General features: G+C 36.5%; 1 protein-coding gene across 1 annotated transcript in view; it reads right to left on the bottom strand.

The window, feature by feature from the left end:
* The window catches only part of DSCAM (DS cell adhesion molecule), a 933525-nt gene that overhangs the window by 24024 nt on the left and 886277 nt on the right, over positions 1 to 23224 (bottom strand). The window contains exons 29-30 of the mRNA XM_078146483.1: positions 9598 to 9710; positions 7714 to 7863 (exon numbers count right to left, since the gene is read on the bottom strand). Of these exons, the coding sequence (XP_078002609.1) occupies positions 7714 to 7863; positions 9598 to 9710 (263 nt within the window). The remainder of the gene's footprint in view (positions 1 to 7713; positions 7864 to 9597; positions 9711 to 23224) is intronic.

Raw genomic sequence — 23224 nt, 5'->3', positions numbered from 1 at the left:
TTTCATTTGAGGCTCTAATTGCCCTACCTTCTCTATAACATCTTTCCTGACTGCTGGAACCCATGGTGGTGTCTGAATTCAGATAACACTATACTTTTTGCGCTCTCATTGGCCACGTAGCCCATACTTCCTTATGACATTCAATTCAATTCAGTTAGCATTTACTAAGCACCTACTATGTGCAAAGGTACTAAATTAGGCAAAGAGGATGCAAAGAAAAAAAATGACTGACCATATTTCAAAGAAACCCTAATCTGTTTAGAGGAAGCCGTGATACATAAGGGGATGTGATTGGAATAAAGACACAGTGTTATTAGACATCTGAGGAAGAGGAAAAACCCCTTTTAGCTTAGAGGGTGTGGGTGTGGTGTAGGTGTGTGAAAGAAAAAAGAGTTACGGAAGGCTTCAAAATGAAGTTGATCTGTGACTATTCTTGGTTTTCACTAAAATATCAAAGGTAAAGGAAGACAGAATGTTAGAACTTGAAGGGATTATCAGGGTTCATCTAATCCAATCCTGCACATCTGAAGCCCAGAAAGGCAACTTGGTGTATGATTATACTGTTGTAGATATGAGGAATTAGAACCCAGCTTTTCCTATATCTAGCACAGTGCTCTTTACAATCCAATGTCAGTTACTATAAACAATGCTATTATAAATATTTTGATGTATATGGGGACTCTCTTCTAATCAATGGTCTCCTTGGGGTATATGCTTATTAGTGGAATCTTTGGGTCAAAGACTATGGACATTTTAGTCATTTTATTTACATACAAAATAGTTGTGCTCTGGGAGGCAAGATGGCTAAGTAAGCAGTAAATCACTGTAACTCTCCCATATTCACCTTGAAACAATCATAAAATAGCTCCCCCAAAACAAATTTTGGAATAGCAGAACCAGCAAAAAGATAGAGTGAAACAATCTTGGAAGATTGGCAAGAAAAGTTTGTCTCATTGGGTAAAAGGGGAGTGCAGTTCAGATCAGGAAGCATCCCAGCAAGCCAACAGCAAACCCCACGTTAGCACACTAGCAGGAAATCCTGTGCCCCAACGTGGTGGGGCAGGTAAACACCAACACCAGGACCCACCACGTGCCAGGGGAATGGGCAGACTACAGATTTGAGAAGTTCCGCATGCTTCAGCATAGCCTTGGGCAAACAGGGAAACTCCGGTCTCCAGATCACCACGTACTTTAGTGTAGCCCCAGGAAAACACACACTACACCCACCTCAGCATGTGCCAGATAGGAGCACTAAAACTGGGCTCAGAATCAGGTAAGCTGTCAGACCCCTAGGGCTTCCAGTAGCACCAGCCATCCCATAACCCTATTCTTTCAGTACAGCACCCAGACATGAGGGTCCCCTGTGGGCCTCAGGCAACATCAGTGCAGCACCAAGTAGAGAGCCAGAGACAGCAGCACTTGGCACAAGAAGCCTGAGACAGTGCCCTTTCTACTCCAGGAACAGAACTCAAATTTAAAAGAAAGGAAAAAGGCAAAAAATGAGCAAAAAACAACAAAAAAAGAATGTGACCATAGAAAGTTATTATGGTAGCAGGGAAGAACAAGACACAAACTCAGAAAAGGACAATGTCATAACACCAACGGGCAAAACCCCAAAGAAAAATAGGAAGTGGTCTCAAGCCCAGAAAAAACTCATGGAAGAGCTCAAAAAGGAGCTTAAAATCATAGAAGAGAGATAGAAGAAAAATTGGTAAAAAAAAAAAGAGAGTGATTCAAGAGAATTATATAAAAAAAAAGAGTCAACAGCTTGGAAAAAGAAAAAACAACTGATTAAAAAGTAAAATTGGCCAAATGGAAAAAGAGATGCAAAAATCCACTGAAGAAAGCAACTTCTTAAAAAGTACAATTGGCCAAATGGAAAAGGAAATACAAAAGCTAAGGAAAACAACTCCTTAAAAGTTAAAAGTGGGCAAGTGGAAGCTGATAACTCTATAAGATATCAAGAATGAACCAAACAAATTCAAAATCATGAAAAAATAGAAGAAAATGTAAAATGTCTCATGGGAAAAACAACTGACCTGGAAATAGATCTAGGAGAGACAATGTCAGAATCATTGGACTGCTTGAAAGCCATAATCAAAAGTTGGACCTGGACAGCATCTTTCAAGAAATTGTCCAGGAAAAATGCCCTGATGTCCTGGAACCAGAGGGCAAAACAGGCATTGAAAGAATGGACTCTGAATTCAGATCAAAGCATATTTTTTTCACTTACTTTATTCTTTTTCACATTTTCCCCCTTTTGATTTGTTTTTTAATTTCATAATTGTGACTAATACGGAAATATGTTTTATATGATGGCACATACAATCTATATCAAATTGCCTACCATTTTTGGAAGAGTGGAAGGGAAGGAGGGAAGGAAAAAAATTTGGCACTCAAAATCTTATAAAAATGAATGCTAAAAATTGTCTTGACATGTAATTGGGGAAAAATAAAATACTATTAAAAAAACCCCCAAAATAGTTGTATTGGTGCACTGCTCCAACAAATGTACTAGTGGGCCTATTTTCCCATAGTCCCTCCCACACTGACCATCTTGTTGGGTGTGAAGTGAACTATTAGAGTTATTTTGATATTCATTCTTTTATTAATAATTTGGAGCATTATTTCAAATGATTGTTAATAGTTTGCAATAGTTCTTTTGAGAACTATTTGTTCATATCCTTTGACTTTTGGTCATATGTATGTATAAGCAGCTATGTATATATAGGCAAATACATTCACATATCTAATACATGTACACATGTGTTTGTTAGGTAATCTTGGATACCAAAACCTTACCTGTGGAATTTGATACAAATATTTTTTTCTCCATTCAACTGCTTCTCTTCTTATCCTACATACATTAATTTTGTTTGTACAGAAGCTTTGCATTTTCTTATAATCAAAATTGTCCTTATTATCTTGCCTGTACTATGTCTTCTACCCATACCTGGGAAAGGTATATGATCTGCTTCATTTTTTATAGTATGATCTTTAATGTTTGGTTAACATATCCATTTTGAATTTATTGTGAATGTGGCTTAAGGGTAAAACTAGGTCTAATTCTGAGACTACTTTGTAGTTTTCACAGTCATTCTTATCAAATAAGCAATTCTTTCTTGAGCGATGTTCATCAAACAATGTGTTACTGAGTTCTATTGTTTCTGATTCTCTCTGTCTGGCCAATTCAACCAGTAAGTCAACATGCATTTACTGAGCACTTAAAGTACTAAGGATACCAAAAAACCCCCCAAACCAGTAACAGTATGTACTTCAAAAAGCAAATGGGGGAAACATCATTCAAACAACTACATACAACATGTATATGCATATGAATCTGCATGTGCATATATGTAAACATACATTCATGTATATGCCCATACATACATGCATGTGTATACATACACATAGAACAAATAGGAGATTATCTCAGAGGGGAGACATTAACATTATGGTGGCTTGGGAAAGGTTTCTTTTTAAAAGTAATTTATTTATTTTTAGTTTTTAACATTTAATTCTATAAGATTTTGAGTTTTAAATTTTCTCCCACTCCTTCCCCTTCCCCCTCCCCAAGATGGCATGCAAGCTGATATGGGCTCTACATATACATTCATATTAAACACATTTTTACGTTAGTCATGTTGTAAAGAAGAATTAGAACCAATGGGAGGAACCACAAGAAAGAAGAAACAAAACAAAGAAACAAAAAAAAAAGAGAGAGCAAATACTATGCTTTGATTGCATTCAGACTCCATAGTTCTTTCTCTGGATGTGGAGAGCATTTTCCATCATGAGTCTTTTGGAGTTGTCTTAGATCCTTGAATTGCTGAGAAGAGCCAAGTCTATGAAAGTTAGTCATCACACAATGTGGCTGTTATTGTGTACAATGGTTCTCTTGGTTCTGCTCACTTCACTCAGCAACAGTTCATATAAGTCTTTCCAGGTTTTCTGAAGTCCACCTGCTCATCATTTCTTATAGCATAATAGTATTCCATTACATTCATATACCACAACTTGTTCAGCCATTCCTTAATTGATGGGCATCCACTCAACTTCCAATTCCTGGTCACCATAAAAAAGAGCTGCTATGTACGTGGGTCCATTTGCCATTTTTATAATCTCTTAGGAATACAGACCTAGAAGTGGTATTGGTGGGTCAAAAGGTATGCACAGTTTTATGGCCCTTTGAGCATAGTTCCAAATTGCTCTCCAGAATGGTTGGATCAGTTCACAACCCCACCAACAATGCATTAATTAGTATTCCAATTTTCCCACATCTTCTCCAACATTTATCATTTTCCTGTTTTGGGGAAGGTTTCTTGCAGAAGATGGATTTCATCTTAAACTTGAAGGAAGCTGAGTGGACCATGAGGCAGAAATGAGGAAGAATCTACACTATTTTTTAACCAGTCCCAAATGGATTTAATGACTGCTGTTTTTTAAAAATATAATTTATGGTCTGGAAATGCAGTTCTATTTTATCTCTATTTAGATTATCAAGAGAACTCAATAAAATAATAAAATTCATTCAAAGAAACAAAAGATTTAAACTATCATAGACTATCAAGAGAAATCATGAAGAACTTTTTCCTTCTTCCTTTATAGAGATGGACAATGGAGGGGTCCTTGAACTCCTAAGGGAAACTTCCTTTGGCCGTATAACCTGGATGATTTCAGTCAGCTTTAATATGAGTAGTGGACTCCCTGCATTATCAGTCTCAGATGGAATAGAATTGGCACCAGGCTCTTTGCCACATGAGAGGGGCCTAATAGCATTCAAAACGTCTTTTTCAGTTGCAAGTTTGGCTAGTGAAGGATTGACTTCAACATGAAGTAAAACAGTCAATGGCTTCAGCATTAGGTGAAGATGGTCTGTTGAGAACACTATGGAAGTGTTCAGCCCAACTTACCAGGATCATTATCACTTATCAGTGTGGCTGTATTAGTGCTGAATAGCTGAGATGCATCAAAGGTCTTTGACCCATAAATAGCTTTTGGGGTATTGTAAAAATGCTTTGGATTGTTGCTATCAGCATAAAACTGAATTTTATCTTTCTTCTCACTGAACCAAGAATCTTGCATCTTTCTAAACTTTGTTTGTAATTTACTTTTGATGGAGTTAAATGTTGCCTTTTTAGAGATGGATGAACTATCCTTTTGGTAGATCCTGTAGAGTTCTAGTTTTTTATTTAGTAGCTTTTAAATTTTCCCATCATTTTCATCAAGTCACTCCTGATGTTTGCCAGTGTTCTGGCCCAGGTGAGTAAATGTAGTGCTGTACACCAAATCTCTGTACACCAAAAACACCTTTTCTGTTCCACTGTTACCGACAGTATGTTGGCTCAGCTTTCCCTCCAAGTTAGCAACAAACTATTCATACTCAAAGAAGTGTTCTTATCTGTTTGTCATTGAGTCTTTTGGTAGTCATAATGCCTTGAGGCTGCTACTTTAGGTGAATGTGCATGTTTAGCTTGGAGAGGCTAAGTCTATGATCTGCCCAGCACTCTGTGCCACACATCACCTTTATCACTCTCACTTCCTGTCCATTTCTTCTCCTTACAATGACATAGTCTATTAAATGCCAATATTTGCGTAAGGGTGTATCCATGAAATTTTGTTGTTGAAGGTCATGAGACACACAAGTCTTCAGTTGTAAGTGACTGTTTTTGTTGCTATTTCCAACTCCATTCCTCCCAAGGATCCTTGCCATGTCTGATAATCTGATAGTCTATGCCAACTCTAGTGTTAAAGTCACTCAGAATTACCGAATAACAATTGTCCTCTTATGGCACATTGATGATGAGGACCTCTAGGTCTTCATAAATTTTTCTTTGACTTCATCAGGGCTTGTCATGGTGGGAACATACACACTGAACATGGCAGCATTGTGCTTTTCTGCAAGTGGTAATTGCATTGTTATGAGCCTGTCATTCACTCCTTTTGGGAGGCATACAAGCTTGTTGAGTATATTAGATTTGATTATGAAGCCTATGCCAGCTTCGTGGTGCTCTGCATATCTATGGCCACTCCGTAAAAGCATGTATCCAGCTCTTACTTTGGTAAGCTGATTTTCATCTGCCTTCCTTCTTTCACTCAGGACTGCTATTTAGAAGCTATACCTGCTGAGTTCTCTTGCAACAAGAACTGTTCATCTTTCAGGTCTGTTGGATTTCTTGCATACACATTTCATGTACTGATGGTAAGTGGAATCACCTTTGTAAAGTTTTTTGTACATGTTTTTGTCTTTTAACCACAGAGTGGGATCCCCTGAGGTAAGTAGGCCAGGTTAGGTAAAGCAGACAATTTTTATGGCTCCTTTTCTAGCCCTTTCCTCATGCAAGGAGGCAAGCAGTGCAGTTCTTAAGAAGGCTGGTCAGACCCTCAGGAGGTTGCCAAACCCCAGTGCTGCTTCAGTCTGGTGGGAAGACAACCTGAAAGCCCGAGCTGCCTGTGTGCAGGGTTATGACTATAATTCCCAGTGTATCTGTACCTGCTGCTTCATCACTGGTCTGTTGCCACAGGACTTCAAGGTAGGTAAAATAGTAAGACAGTAAAATAGTGACATAGTAAAATAATAAAATGATAAAATTGTAAAATAATGAAATAATATAATAGTAAAATGGTATGGGAGATGCCTTTTGACTTGCTCATAAATTGGATTTAAGTGAGGCAGAGCTGAGCAAAATTGTCAGCCTCACTTTCTCTTCTAGAGAACCATTAGAACCCAGGGGCAAGACAAAAGTCAAAATGACTCGTGATGGCTCTGGCTGCAGTGGATGGTCCTTGTATCTTTGCTGTCTGACTAACCTCTAACTGCTATCCAGTGCCTGCTTCTGCTGCCTTCACGGTCTGTTGAAACAAAATGTTCACATCCACCTATTCCACAGAGAATATCTTTACATGCTTGGAGAAGACAGCCCCCAAGTCAGTAATGGGTTTGAGGTCCATTGGTTACCCTCAACCTGATTTAGCCCATCTGCCTAGAGGCTTTTACCAGGGTGTGGCCACTGACCATGGTACAACTTCTTGGGGCCACAGGTGAGAGCTGGATGACAGGCAAACACCAAAGGTGAATAAAGAGCCCTGAAAAGGGCTGAGTTGCCCTCATGCTAGAGGTATTAGGCCTCCATGAACACCCTTTACACTCCACCTTCCACAACAATTATATATTTGATATACATTTACACAGGTAAATGTTTATTTGTTTATGTATAATATGCAAATTCACTTATCTTAGAATTCCCTGTGTTAATGCATTCCTACATACACACATATATGCATACATATGTATGCATATTATGTGTAATATGTACAAACATATATGTGTCATACATACAGTTTAAGGAACATCTTATTAAACGTATTCTTTCCATGAAAACAAGGTGTAAATATTCCAGTATTTTCATATGAAGGAAAAACGTTTATAATGTCTTTGTTTTTTAAATTGTTGTTGTTCCTTCTTTATTCTCTTTTAAAAAATTCTTATTTAATATTTTATTTTCCCCCAATTACATGCAAAACAATTTTTTAACATTCATTCTTAAAACTTTTAGTTCCAAATTCGCTCCCTTCCTCCCTCCCCAACCCCCACAAACGAGAAGGTAAGCAATTAGACATAGCTTATACATGTGTAGTCGTGCAAAACACACAATGTCTTCTGCAACAATAATATTTTACCCACACGGATACTGTGTTATATTTGGTACTTACTAGTTCCTGGTCGGGCATCAGAAACATCCACCAATGGCCCAGTGGCCTGAGATACAGACTGGTAATGGACTGTGTGAGTCACTGTCAGTGATTTCTGCTTGGATGCCTCACCAAAGTCAGCATCAGTCAGTAGGACTGTTGATCGGTCATCTATAAAACATTTAAAATGTTTATGCTTCATACGTTCATGCTGTTACTCCTTTTTGGCCCAATGTTAACATTTGTACAAATGTGAGAAGTTAAGTAAACACTGTTTTTTCTTTTAAAAGTATGCTTTTATTATGCTATAATGAAAAAGCTAATCAATTACAACAAAACCATCAATAAATTTCTCAATTTTTTCTAAAATTCTTTTGAAAATAAACAGATGGTACCACTTTAGTGATGGCTGTAAGTAATAGGTGTAAGTGAAATTTTAAGTTATTCTTTTCCCTTTGGGCTTTCTTTTTGGTTAAGTAAGCATTGATTTTTTTTTTCTCCTGTTCTAAGATGCTCATTTAATGTAGCCATGAATTTATATATTTGTCAAAATCATCATTGATTATCCAGATACCATTAATTCATATGATATTGGGATGCATTAAGAGAAGCATAGCTTCAAGAAATAAGGAGGTGCCAATTTTGCTGTACTTTGCCTTTCACATCAAGTGGTAAGGTAGAATGTGTCCAGTGGAATGTAACCATGATAACCTACATCATCTCAAATTTGGTTGAAAGAACTGGAAATGTTTATTCTGAATAAGAAAAAAAAACTCAAGATGGGCATGATTGATGTTTTTGGGAATTTGAAGGGCTGTCATGGGGAAGAGGCATCAGACTTAATCTGTTTGACTTTAGAGGGCAGAACCAAGAGCAACAGACAGTGAAAAATAGGCAAATTTTGGCTGTTGCCCAGAAAATGTATGTATAGGATCTACATGTGAAAATCTCTGTCGATTAGATTTTTACTTAGTCATGGCAGAAACATTTAGTAAATGTTACATGCCATATTGGAAACTACATTTTTGTTTTTGACCCAGGGCAATAAAAAAAGATTCAGAGGAAATTTCATTTAAAAGACGAGTCAAAATGCAACAAAAATGGAAGCTTTTCCTGTTATGAGCAAGCTTGTAAAAAAAAAAGTACCTAGTAAGGTGAGGTATGTTGGGGACACATTGACTCTTTCAGGCCACCAGAGAATCATTTAATAAATGATTATGTCCTGGCTAGACTTAATCAACATTTCTCCAAACTGTTAACATGACAATAACCAAGCTTGTCAAGTTAGCTGTGGGGACGATTTTATTCCTGGTCTTGTCCCAGATCTTCTGAAGCAGAAAACCAGAATGGTCCAAGATTCCTGAAGTGTCATATGATAAAGTCAAAGGTAGGAATATAGAATCATTATGCCATCCTCCCATTCCATTGGGACTTTCAAGAGGCATCAGGGGAAAAGGAGCAGAAATACCATAAGTTCATTTATAATTACACTAAGGTTATTACAAAGGAGCTCCATTCGTAAGTTTTCCTATTCATCATAAGGTTAAGTTCAAGAAATAGAGCCTCAGGAACTTGCTGGTTAAGGGGATTTTGGACTCTAGGATACTAGGAAGTTTATAGTCTCTTTCTAAGTCAGTAGAGGCTTTCGAGCACTCATCTCAATCTACAATTATGCTAAGAGTGAATTCTAAGGCTTTTGGTTCAGAGATGAATTAAAGTTATTTTTATTCTTTTTTTGGGTAAACTTTCTACTTGTCAATTTCCCTCTTTCATTCCATAACACCACAGATTATTTTATGAGGTAGTGTTTAAATATAAATATTGTCCCCTATCCGGAAGTAGGCACTGTATGAGTACAATATTTATATCTTCTAAAGTTGAATAACAAGTATAGTGACACTTTACCAATGGTTTCCATTGTGTCTCTCTCTTCTATTAGAAGCTGTGCACGGGGGATATCAATGTGCATTCTCAGGGTCTGTTGCTTGTTCAAAGTATCTGAGGTCCTGGTATTCTTACTAGAAATGAAATTGGAGACAGACATTAAAAAGTAACAAAATGACTTAATATTAAATGGGTTAAATATGCTTTTGATTCTGAATAATGGAGGAGAGAGGAATGGGAAGCAAATTAAATAAGTTTTTCAAAAATAATTTCTCTATTATCTAGTACAGTTACTGGCATATAGAAGGGGTTTAATAAATGCTTGTTGGTTGATTGTCTTGAAGCACATAAATCATGTTAATTTCAAGCTGATGACTAAGGGGTTAGAAAAATACAAATTGTGCTGTGGTAATCTATCTAAAAATCTTGAAATGATTCCAGTTTATTTTGTAAAATCTAGATGAAACTGCTATTTTGATAAATGCTATAGGAACTAGTATATGTATAGCAACTACTCATTTAGTAGGCGGTTACATGGGCAAATTTACATCAAGATAATTTATATTTGGGTTAACATAATAAACCCTAATTTCTTGTGTGCATTGTTTTAGTTCTCTTAAAGTATAGTGCACAATTACTGTATCATATTGGCAATGAGCCTCAAAATTTGTCTATTAGAAAATTAATATCAGAACCTAACTAGATAATTATCTAGTAAAGCAGATAAAATATGCAATAAGGAGTGTGTATGATCATTCAGTAAAAATCTTCAATAAACAAAACTGCATTACAAAAATTCAGTAAAAGTAAATTAGGTACCCATAAAATATGTCAATAAAGAATAGTAATCTTAATTAGAAAAGTGATTGTTCAATCTTTGACAGCATTATAAGTATTAGCTGCTTTTTACAGCATTAACAGTGATGTCTTCAAAGAAGCAACTACAAGTCAAGCTAAAAAAATTTGAAATGTGTTAATCTGTTGTATTTATGATCCCAGCTCATGACTGAGGAACTGAGAGGTATTGGTAAAGGTTGTCCAAATCTTGATTCACTAACATGAAGATTTCTTACCACTTTAGGAGAGATAACATTAATGAGAATGTATTGAGCCAAGTTTGAGATGCTTTTTAATGATATCACATAACTCTTTGGACATTGTATTTATATCCAATATAACCAAATATATGTGTTCATATATGTGTATACACAAATATTTCTGCCTATATCTTCTTGTTGAACAATACATTTATTACTACTTCTCCTTTTTTTTTTAACAAAAGTAATGTCAACACATATTAATTATAAACTTCTAATATCAAATGGATCAGATTCACTTAAAAATTCTGAGAATATTTTCTGACATATTTCAAATTAGTAGTTTGGGTATTTTCTACTACCATCTTTATTTGCACCCAAATAGAATAAGACTTTTAAAAAATATATAACTTCTGAGGAAGTATAGTTTTCTATTTTTGGAACATAGACTAGATTTATTCCAAAGACCAGTAGACAGATAATTTAACTCAACAAAGACTTATCATTAGGCAATTTAATTGAATAATTATGAACCTTTTGATCACATGTTACATAAACCAGATGAAGAACTCCACTTTTTTAAATAAAAAAGATGCAAAACAATTCTACACATGTATAAAATTCATAGCAGCTCAGTTTCTTGGGTCTCAGTCATATTTTGCTTAGAACCACTATTTTCCTACTGCAAATATATGAGAAACTAGAAACAGATCTCTTTAGAAATTTCACCAGGAGATTGGGTTTTGTTGTTGCATAAGAAGTAAAACAGATCTAGTTCTATTCTCATTATGAATAGTTTAAAGCAGTCACCTCTCCTGATGTATCAGTTATTAAGAAGACAGATAGGCCACACTTAAACAATAATAAAAGTTATGCTATCAGATTGATAAAGCTGTACAACCTCCCTGAAATACTGGAACTTGTACAGAGCAGTTTGACTACCCCTTACCAATAAGGATAAACAAAGCTCATAGAAAATTTGATTAATTTTCTAAAAACTGAGAGATCAGATGAGAGGGGTCACTCAATATGAAGTCAATAACTTCAAAAATCTGAGCATAAAGCAATAAAAATTTAAAGAAAAGCCTCATGGTCAGGTTTTAATGTTGTTATCCAAATATCATATCAACAGATATTTGTCTGCTACTGAAATATATTATTCCTAAATATTTCTTTGGGGCATAATTTTTAATTACTTGTTCATTAGACCATAACTTAACTGGTATCATTATATTTAACTCTGGTGTTATATTTCATAGAGAAGCAATAATAAAGAAAAACATTCTGAAAACCAAAAAACTAAGAACACATGGGAACAATTGCTAATTAAAAAAAAATTTAAACAATCCTCTAAAACTATGTAGCCTTACTTTTATAGATAGCACACAACTCATTGGATATTATATTAGTCCCAACTATCAAATATATTTTGTAACTTCAGAGGATGTGTGATTTCATTGAAAATACTGCCTTTGGTGGAACAAATATACCCTATCCACGCTTTCTCATCCTGTGTGAATGATGTCTTGTGTGACATCCATGTCTTCTCATAAATCCTCTGGTGTTGGTGTCATCCAATATTTTGGAGATCTTCCCCTAGAACTTCTGTCATGTCAGGGATACCATGGAATATGTGCGTTCTCTATGGGTTATCCCTCAATACCTCTACATGATTAACCCACCTTTATGAGGATATTTTTATCTTGTAAGCATAACTACATTTTTTCATATGATCAAATAGCATATTAAAGCAAATTATGAAGACTCACTACTAATGAACTATAACCAACTTTCACCTGTTGACCAAATATCTAGTAATGTGTCTATCTGAATTTAACTAGGCCAGCCCTGAGACAAACACACACTTCTTGACTGTTCATGAAATGTTTCCAATTTCCTGGAAACATACAAAGCCTGACTCCTTGGCATAGACCTCAAGAAACTAGGGTCACTTTCAATGCCATAAATAATCATCTATTAAAGAAAGAGCATGTATATGAGTGTAAGTAAAATATTGGCTTGTTTAGGCATGTGAATGAATTCTCAATCATTTAGGGTTAATTTGTCAATTAATTACAATTAATAAATAGTAAATTTAATCACACACATATATAGATAAATAGATAGATAGATAGATAGATATAGATATAGATATATACTTCTCAATAGTATCCCAAAGATTCTTTTTTTTTTTTAAGGCAATTGAGGTTAAGTGACTTGCCCAGGGTCACACAGCTAGTAAGTGTCAAGTGTTTTGGTCTGAGGCCGGATTCGAACTCAGGTACTCCTGACTTCAGGGCTGGTGCTCTATCCACTGCACCACCTTAGTACCCCTCCCAAAGATTCTTTATCTGATCTCCAATTATACCTGCTGGCTTCTTTTTGAGTCAAAATGATGTTGAAATGTTCAGATGCTTTGTGTTTCAAAAATGGCCTGTTAGACAATTATTAATATTATCTTTCAATTATACCACAGGATTTTGGAGATGGAAAGAACTGTAGAAGTCATTTTGCAAAACTACTCCATTTTATATAAGAAGAAATAAGTCCAGAGAAGTGAAATAAGTTGCCCATTGTCAAGTGAAAAAATGAGTGGAAAAACTAAGTCTAATGCCAGTCCTGCTGTGTCCTATTCTGGTATTGCCTTCATTTATCCAAGAAAATGCAAATCTTCAGAGGTGAAAGTTTGGGATGATATTCAAATGAACTTATTCCAGATTAATAGGAATTTTATGTCTGACTTCATTGTTTTCTTTTTGAAACCCTTAACAAATGATTTGTTCAACTTTGTAATTAGATGAATTGCTTTCTTTTAAAAATGAATCACACTCATCAAAAGATCTTTTAAAAAATATCAACAGCTTTATTTTCAGTATAAACTGAAATAAACACCTACTACCATCATGGATAGGAGCAATGTCTTTGATGGCAATACAGATCTCACTTCATCTACGCCTTCTTATCTTACATGACTTGAGTATGACATCCATGCTCCCATTAATCAACCAATGCTGTTTTTATTCAGTACCTGCTATGTGCAAGGCACTGGTCTAGGCACTGTGGATATAAGGGTAAAGAAAGATATAATACCTACTCTCAAGAAGCTTACACTCAAATAGGAAAGAAAAAAGACATATACATACATACATACATATATATATATATTTATACATACATCTACATTTATAGCATTAATATAAATTGAATAAATACAAATAAATAAAAAGTGGTTAAATATGAAGCAATTTGGGGAAAAGCTTTATGAAGAAGATTTTACTTGAATTGCCTCTTGAGGGAAGAGAAAGACTCTATGAAACAGAGGCAAGGAGGGAGTGCATTCCAGGCATGTGGGATGAATGGCCAAATCAAAGGCATGGAGACAGGAGTGTAACATGTGAGGAACAGAAAAAAAAAGGGCAAGTGTGTCTGGATTGCAGAATGTAGTAAGAAGAGCAATGTACAATAAGACTGGAAAAATATGTTGGAATCAGGTTGTGTAGGGTTTTAAAAGCTAAATAGAAGATTTTATATTTTATGCTATAGGCAAGAAGAAGTCATTCGGGGGCAGCTAGGTGGCGCAGTAGATAGAGCACTTGCCCTGAAGTCAGGAGGACCTGAGTTCAAATCTGGCCTCAGACCAAACACTTGACACTTACTAGCTATGTGACCCTGGGCAAGTCACTTAACCCCAATTGCCTAAAAAAAAAAAAGAAGTCATTGGAGGTGTTTGACTCAGGTAGTCACATGTCCAGATCCATATATATTTTTTTTAAACCCTTACTTTGTTAGTGTGTTGTATGGACAAGTGGTAAGAGACCTGAGGCAGAGACAGCAATTAGGCTATCATAATAGGCAATAAGTGATGAGGGCTGCTACTAAAGTGGAAGTTGTTTAAATGGAGAGAAGGAGTTGGATACAAGAGATGCTGTGAAGGTAGAAACAGCAAGATTTGGAAATTGATAAGATAGTTTGGATAAGAAAGAGTGATGAGTCCAGGATAATGTCATGGTCACAAAACTGGAAGGATAGTAGTGACTTCATCAGTAGTGAGGAAGTTTGGAAGAGGGGAAGGTTTAGAGGGAAGTTTGAACAGTTCAGGTGGGAGTAGGTGGAATTTGATAGTTCTCTGGGACATCCAGGTTGAAGGGTCTAATAGGTAATTGGTGATTTGAGACTGAGACTCGAAGAGGAAAGATGGGGGTTAGATTTATTGATCAGTGAATCATCTGCATGAAGATGATAGTTAAACTTATGGGAGCTGATGAGCCTATTAAGAAGAAGTGTAGAAGGAAAAGAGAAGAGGATCTAGGATAGAACCTGGGGAACACCAACAGTTAGGGGGACATGACAAAGATGGTGAGCCAGCAAAAGAGACAGGAATAGCTCACCAGGTAGATGGAGAACCAGGAGGAGAAGGGTCACACAAACCCAGAGAGAAAAGAGTATCTATTAGGAGAGGGTGTTCAGTGATTCAAATGCAGTTGATACCTTGAAAAAGATGAAGACAAAGAAAAGATCATTTGATTTAGCAATTAAGAGATCACTAGTAACTTTGGAGAGAGCAATTTCATTGAGTGATGAGATTGGAAGCCAGACTGCAAAGGGTTAAGGAGTGAGAAGAAAAGAAAAGGGGCAGTGAATATAGATAGCTTTTTCAAGGAGTTTATCTGAAAAAGGGTGGAGAGCTATCAGATAATAGTTTCAGGGAATGGAAAGGATTCCATATTTTTTAAAGGTTGGGGAGACATACATCTTAGAGGGCAATAGGGAAGGAACTGATAGACAGGAAGTGAGAACAGATTCAATCTACTGGAGAAGATGAGAGGGTAGTGGGATCAAGTACATATGTAGAAGAGATGGCCTTGGCAAGGACAGGGGATGCCTCTTTATCAGAGACTGAGGAAAAGAAAGAGAAAATGGGAGGTCATGTGAAAAGGTTTTCAGATGAAAAGCATGGGAGAAGAAGGAATTCAATCAGATTGGTTAACCAATACACATTTATTAAGCACCTGCTATGTGACAGGTACCATGATAAGTGCCACAATACAAAGAAAGGAAAAAGGCGGTACCTATTCTTAAGGAGTCAATAGTCTAATGGAGGAATAAAGATGTAAACAACTACGTATAAACTATATACAGGATAAATAGAAAATAATCAACAGAGGGGAGACAGGACAATTAAGGGTAACTGAGAAGCATTTCCTTCAAAAGGTAAGATTTTCTCTGGTGCTTGAGGGGAGCTAGAAGGCAGAGATGAGGATGGAGAACATTTTAGGCATGAGGGACAACCTATAGTATCTAAATTTTTAAAAGAAAAATTAAACAAATTACAGGTAGAGATAGTACTATAATAGTGGGGCTTTTAATCTTCCCCTCTCAGAACAAAATGAATCTAACCCCCAAATAAATAAAAAGTCAAGGAGGTGAATATAATCTTAAATAACCTAGGTATGATAGATATCTGGAGAGGACTGAATGGAAATAGAAAGGAATACATTTTTTGCCCAGCAGTTCATGATACCTTTATTCCCCCACCCCCCATTTTCTGTTTTCCTTCTGATCTTTGCTACATTTGTTTTATTTGCACAAAACCTTTTCAATTTAATTTAATAGAAATTATCCATTTCATACCTCACACTACTCTCTATCTCTTCTTTATTCATAAATTGTTCACCTATCCATAAATCTAATAGGTAATATGTTCCATGTTCTTCCAAGTTTCTTGAAATATTTCTCTTTATATCTAGGTTATGTATCCATTTTGAGCTTATCTTGGTAAATGATGTAAGATGCCCCATTTCTGCCAGACTGCTTTTCAGCTTTCCCAACAATTTTTATCAAATAATGAATTCTTATCCACCAAATTTGTCTTTACATTTGTCAATCTGAGGGACAACCAGTGAAAACGCTAAGTCAGAAGGAGTATCCTGCAGGAGGAAAAGCAAGGAGACTGATGTTACTGGATAGCAGAGTATACCTGGTGGAGGTAGAGAGGAGGTGTAAGTGTAAGAAGACTGGAAAAGTAGAAAGGCATGTAGAAAGTATGAAGGACTTTAAAAGCCAAATAAACTATTTTAAATTTGGTCCTGGAGGACATAGTGAGCCACTGGAGCTTACTGAATGGGGTGTGGGGTGGTGATATGGTTGGATCTGACCTTTGGGAAGATCACTTTGATGACTGAGTAGAAGATGGAAGGGAATGGGGAGAATCTTGAGGCAGGGAGAACAACCAGTTGGTAATAAAAATAGTTCAGGTGTGAGGTGATGAGGGTCAATACCACGGTGGTAGCAGTGTCAGAAGAGGGAAGAGGATGTATTAGAGAGATGTCACAAAGGTAAAATTGAGAGTCCTTGGCAATAGATTGGATAATGGCAGGTAGGACAGAGTCAGGACGACATCTAGGTTGCAAGCCTAGATAACAGAGAGGATGGTGGCACCCTCATTTGTTGTTGTTGTTCAGTTGTTTAGGCATGCTCAACACTTTATGACCCCATGGACCATAACACACCTGGCCCTTCTATACTCCACTATCTCTTGAAATCTTTCCAAGTTCATGTTCATCGTGCCTATGACTCTATCTATCCAACTAATTCTCTGCCATCCCCTTTTCCTTTTGCCTCCAATTTTCCCCAACATCAGGGTCTTTTCCAATGAGACCTGTCTTCTCATTATGTGGCCAAATTATTTAAGCTTCATCTTCAGTTTTGGACCATTCAGTGAGTAGCATGATTTAATTTTTTTAAGTATTGAGCGATTTGATCTCTTTGTTATCCATGGGACTCTCAAAGGCTTTCTCCAGCTTCACAATTCAAAAGTATTGATTCTGTGATGCTCTGCTTTCCTTATAGTTCAACTTTCACAGCCATATGTTGCTACTGGAAAAATATAGTTTTGTCTATATGGATTTTTGCTTGAAAAGTGATAAAGGTGATATTTCTACTTTTGAATATGCTGTCCATATTAGCCACAGTTTTCCTTCTAAGCGGCAAGATTTTTTTGTTTCATGGCTGCAGTTGCCATCTGCAGCAATCTTTGAACCCAAGAATATAAAATCTAACACTGCTTCCTTTTCCTCTCCCTCTATTTGCCAGGAAGTGATGGGGCCAATCTAGGTTTTTTAATATTAAGCTTTAAGCCAGCTTGTACGTTCTTTTCTTTTACCCTCATCACTAGGCTTCTTAATTCTTCTTCACTTTTTGCCATCAGAGTGGTATCATCTGAATATCTGAGATTGTTGACATTTTTCTCAGCAACCTTTATTCTGCCTTTGATTCATCCAGTTTGGCATTTTGAATGCTGTATTCTGTATATAAATTAAATAAATAAGGTGACAATATACAGCCTTGTTGTATTCCTTCCCCAATCATAAACTAATCAGTTGTCTCATGTTCAATTCTAATAGTTGCTTCTTGGCCTGCATACAGGTTCCTCAGAAGACAAGTAAGATGATCTGGCAGTACCATATCTTTGAGGACTTGCCACATTTTGTTGTGATCCACACACCTAAAGGCCTCTGATTCTTTGGAAACTAGCCTGCTCTTCTGGTAATTCTCAGTTAAAATATTGCTGAAGCTTAACTTGGAGAATCTCAAGCATAACTTTGCTGGCATATGAAATGAGTGCAATTGTTTGGTAATTTGAACATTCCTTGGCATTGTCCTACTTTAGGATTGGGATGTAACTTATCTTTTCCAATCCAGTGGTCACAACAGGGTTTTCCAAATTTGCTGATATATTGCATGCAGAACTTTGACAGCATCATCTTTTGGGATTTTAAATAGTTCAGCTGGAACTTCATCACCTCCACTAGCCTTATTGTTATCAGTGTTTCCTAAGGCCCACTTGACTTCATTCTCCAGGATATCTGGCTCTAGATCAATAACTATACACCCATCAGTGATAGGAAAATTTGGAAGGAGGGAGAAAAGATAATGGGGAAAAGATAATGACCTCAGTTTTGAATATGTTGAATTTCAGATACCTATAGCCCATCTAGTTTAATATATCCAATAAACAGTTGGAAATGCAAGAGTGGAAGTCAGCAGAGAGGCCAGACTGGACAAGTAGATTTAAGAATCATTAGTAAAGAGATGAAAATTAAATCCATAGAAGTTGATGAAATTATCAAGTGAAATAATATAGAGGAAGAATAGAAACAGCCTAGGATGCAGTAGCAAATGAGATTGAGTAGCAGCTAGATAGGTAGGAGAAAACTACTGTCATGAAAACCTAGAGAGAAGAATGTCAAAGAGAAGATGGTAATTGACAGTGCCAAATGCTACAGAGAGGTCAAGTAGAATGAAGATTGAGAAAAGGCCATTAGATTTGGCAATAAAGAGATCCCCGATGACTAGAGCAGATGCAGTAGAAAGATGAGGTCAGAAGCCAGACTGTAGAAATTTAAGAAGAGAGGGAGAGGAAAGAAAGTAGAGGCAACTATTATAGATGGCTTTCTTAGAGAATTTAGCCACAAAAGGGAGAACTATGGGAGGATAGTTAGCAGGATTGGACAGATTAAGTGAGGGTTTTTTGTTTGTTTTGTGTTGTGGATGGGGAACCATGGGCATGTTGTAGGCAGAATAACTTCAGTTTTCTCAGCAATGTGAAAAGCTGAAGAAAAGGGGAGAGGTGGTGGTGTGGGAGACTTGAGTAGGAAATAAAATTTGGAATAGTTTCTTCACAGAATGAGATAGGGTTATGGAGGAATAAAAGGACTGCCTTGAGACAGAGGGCAAAGCCGAGGTTGGATAACATTTAATTTATAGTCTACTAAGTTAGCAAGGTTGTGAGATTTGCTCTAGATGCTTTCAATAGCTCCTAAGGAGGAGCAGAGGAGAAGGTAGATTGTGGGATGAGGCCTCTCAAAGTACTGCAATCATTCTTTTATTCTTTTAAAAAGTAATTTATTTATTTTTAGTTTTCAACATTCACTTCCATAAGATTTTGAATTTTACATTTTCTCCCCTTGTCTCCCCTCCCCCACCCCAAGGCAGCATGTAATCTGGTATAGGCTCTACTTACACATTCATATTAAGCATATTTTCACATTATTCATGATGTATAGAAGAATTTGAACTAATGGGAGGAACCATGAGAAAGAAATAAAACAAAATGAAAAAACAAAAGAAAAGGAGAGCAAAATGTATTTTTTGATCTGCATTCAAACTTCATAGTTCTTTCTCTGGATGTGGACAGCATTTTCCATCATGAGTCTTTTGGACTCCGTCTTTTGGACAACGGTCTTATATCTTTGCATTGCTGAGAAGAGCCACGTCTATGAAAGTTAGACATCACACAATGTGGCTGTTACTGTGTACAATGTTCTCCTGGTTCTGCTCATTTCACTCAGCATCTGCTCATATAAGTCTTTCCAGGTTTTTCTGAACTCTGTCTGCTCATCATTTCTTATAGCACAATAGTATTCCATTATATCCTTGTACCACAACTTTTTAGCCATTCCTCAATTGATGGGCATCCCTTCAATTTCCAATTCTTAGCCAACACAAAAAGAGCTGCTATAAATATTTTGTAAGTACAGGTACTTTTCCTGTTTTTAATTATCTCTTTGGGATACAGAAGTGGTATTAGTGGGTCAAAGAGTATGCACAATTTTATAGCCCTTTGGGCATAGTTCCAAATTGCTCTCCAGAATGGCTGCATCAATTCACAACTCCACCAAAAATGCATTAGTGTTCCAATTTTCCCACATCTTCTCCAACATTTATCATTTTCCTGTTTTGTCATGGTAGCCAAATCTTTATTGTTTAGCTTTCTTTTTTTCTGTGTGAATAAGACTAGCTGCTCCATATGGATTTGTGTTTGTATTCTAGGTACTGTTTAAAAAATTTTTATTTTATTTATAATTTATGAAATAAAACAAGAATTTTTATAACAGTAGAATAAAAAAGATGATTGCACAAGAAACAGCAAATCTATTATTCACAACTTGCTATCCCTTCTAAACATATAACAAAATTGTCATGTAACTTTCTTTTTTTCCCCTTTTTTATTCCCTTTCTCCTCCCACTAGAGATGGTTACCATCACACACACACACACACACACTTACACACACACTCACAAAAATCATTCTATACAAATGTTATTTATCATTTCTTTCTCTGGATACAGATCGTGGATTCCTTCATGTCTTTCATAGTTCATTTGGGTATTTATAATAGTCAAAGTAACTTGGTAGCTCAAAGTTCTTCTTAAAACAATATTGCTATTATTGTATACAACAATGTCATGATTCAGCTTATTTCAGTCTTCATTATTTTGTGCAAATGGGATTATAACAAAAGGGGGAAGGTAGACTTCTTCAACTTTTTTATTTGCCTCTACTTTCTCTGCTAAGATTGGACAAGATAAACCAAAATGATAAAGGTAATAAGGAGCTGAAATTGAAGAGGAGTATAATTATAAGGAAATAATATGAGAGGACCTTGCTGGCCTTGATAAATTTAAGTCACAGATGAACTACAATCTGGGGCAGAGTTTTCCAATCTGTGAGGCATCCATCACTAGTAGGTGAGGAGAAGGAAGAAGCCTTGAGGGGATAAGAAAAGAGAAAGCAATGACTAAAACTGGATATTTTTTCCATTAAAAGTGAGGAGATAATCTTAGATATTACTATGAAAAAAATGTCTATCAAGAGAACATGAATAAGTACCCATATATCATGGTTCTGAATGTCCTTATATGGAAGGATGGGCATAATGCTTTAAATGGCATTAATGAAGACAAAATGGTAAAAGAAAACATATTGGACCAAATATACATAGAATAGAACTGAACTGGAAGAGAAAGAGATGTGAAAGCATTGGATGATAGATATATAATGTTTTAAAACATTGTTAATATTAAAAAATGGTAACTGAAACAGCATGGATAACTACCAGCTAATACCATTACTCTTCTTTTTTTATAAAACTTTTTTGAATATCATCTACACTCTAAACAAAGGTATCCTTCATGAGAGTACAAGCAGGAACCTTAATTCACAAGTGTTAAGCAACGGTGGACCTCAACTTCACTTTTTTAGTTCAATGAAAGATGTAGAGAATATAAAAAATTTACTGTTTATTGCTTATAGATTACAACAAATTTCTTATTCAATAAATCAAAAAACTTTATTGTTGACCCTTTTAAAATGGAAAAGTCTCCCATCCATCAAAATCATTGATCTAACAACAGAAATAACTCTTTTTTGGTGATGTGCTGATAAAAAGCATAAAAAAGATTTCAAATAGAGAGATGAATACTTGACAATGGTGTTCACGAGATGGAGGAGGCCCAGAAAAGAGTCCAAGTGAAGAAGGATCTCTTATAGATGGTGAGATCCTGCAGTTGCTCCTGCATGTGAATGACAACATACTTACTTCATCAAGTCTCAAGACACTATAAAGTCTCCTGGAAGAGAGCTGTGATCATTTAAAGGATTTTGGCCTGACCATCCACATAGAAAAGACCAAGTAGATGAAGAGTATCTATTCTCCAGATTACAACATGTAACTGTATGAATAACCTTGCCACCTCCCTCTGGCCTGAAGAAGAACTTGTCAGTGATTTTGCACTTCCCATCTTTTAATTGGTATCCTCAGAGAATATAACAGGAGGGTCTGATAAGATAGGATATAGACATACCCAAAGAAACCCAGCAAAGAAACTATAAGGAACAATTCTTAAGCACTTCCATAAAGAGAAGAAAATGACTCCAAGTCAGTTTCTGAAGCTGTGATTTAGGTACCTCTTAGCTATATATGCTCTCTAAGTTTGAGGTTATTCTCCCTTGGACTCTGTTTTGTTCCAATTGTTTTAATTATGTCCATTAGTAAGTATGCCTTTTAAAAACTACTCAAAGGAGACAGAGCCAACATGGTGGAGAAAAGGCAGGGACTCTCCCCCAAAGCCCTTCAAATACTTTTAAATAATACCTCAAAACTAATTCTAGAGTTGCAGAACCCACAAAGGGATGGAGTGAAACAATTTTCCAGCCCAAGAGAACTTAGAAGGTCATCAGGAAAGGTATGTTGCAACAGAGTAAAAATGGAGTACAGTCCAGTGCAGGCCATGCCAGCACAGATCAGGCACCAGCAAACCAGGAACAGGTATGGTGGGGCAACTGAATCAGTGGCAGCAGTGGCAATTTCCAGACTTTTCTAACCACAGATGGCAAGGGGGTCAGATAACTGGTCAGAAGGAGATTACAAGGGTCCTATTGCTGGCACCAGGGGCAGGACTCTGTTCCATTTCCCATTCTGGGTCACAGTCCTTGGTCTCAGTCCCAGGGCAAGGAATAGAGGAGCTGGAACCCTGGTCACAGTGGAAAAGAGTGCTTGTGGTCACTGATAGGCTGTTGTACTGTACAGAAGACACACCTGGGAAGGACCAAAAACATACGGGTCCCCAGGACTACCTCTCAAAACAACTTCACAAAAAACCTGACGCTTTGGATGGTGCTCCCTCCATTCCAGGAGCAGAGCACTACTTCAACATAGATCCAAAAGTCAAGAAATAGGCTGGAAAATGAGCAAACAGCAGAAAAAGATTCTGGGGAAGATCAAAACACAAACTTAGAAGACAGCAAAGTCAAAACTCCTACAGCCAGA

Source organism: Phascolarctos cinereus, unplaced genomic scaffold (genome assembly GCF_003287225.1).
Source record: "Phascolarctos cinereus isolate Bilbo 61053 unplaced genomic scaffold, phaCin_HiC Scaffold_726;HRSCAF=1367, whole genome shotgun sequence".
In the NCBI taxonomy this organism is placed as follows: Eukaryota; Metazoa; Chordata; class Mammalia; order Diprotodontia; family Phascolarctidae; genus Phascolarctos; species Phascolarctos cinereus.
This window is presented reverse-complemented; position numbering and strand designations above follow the sequence as displayed.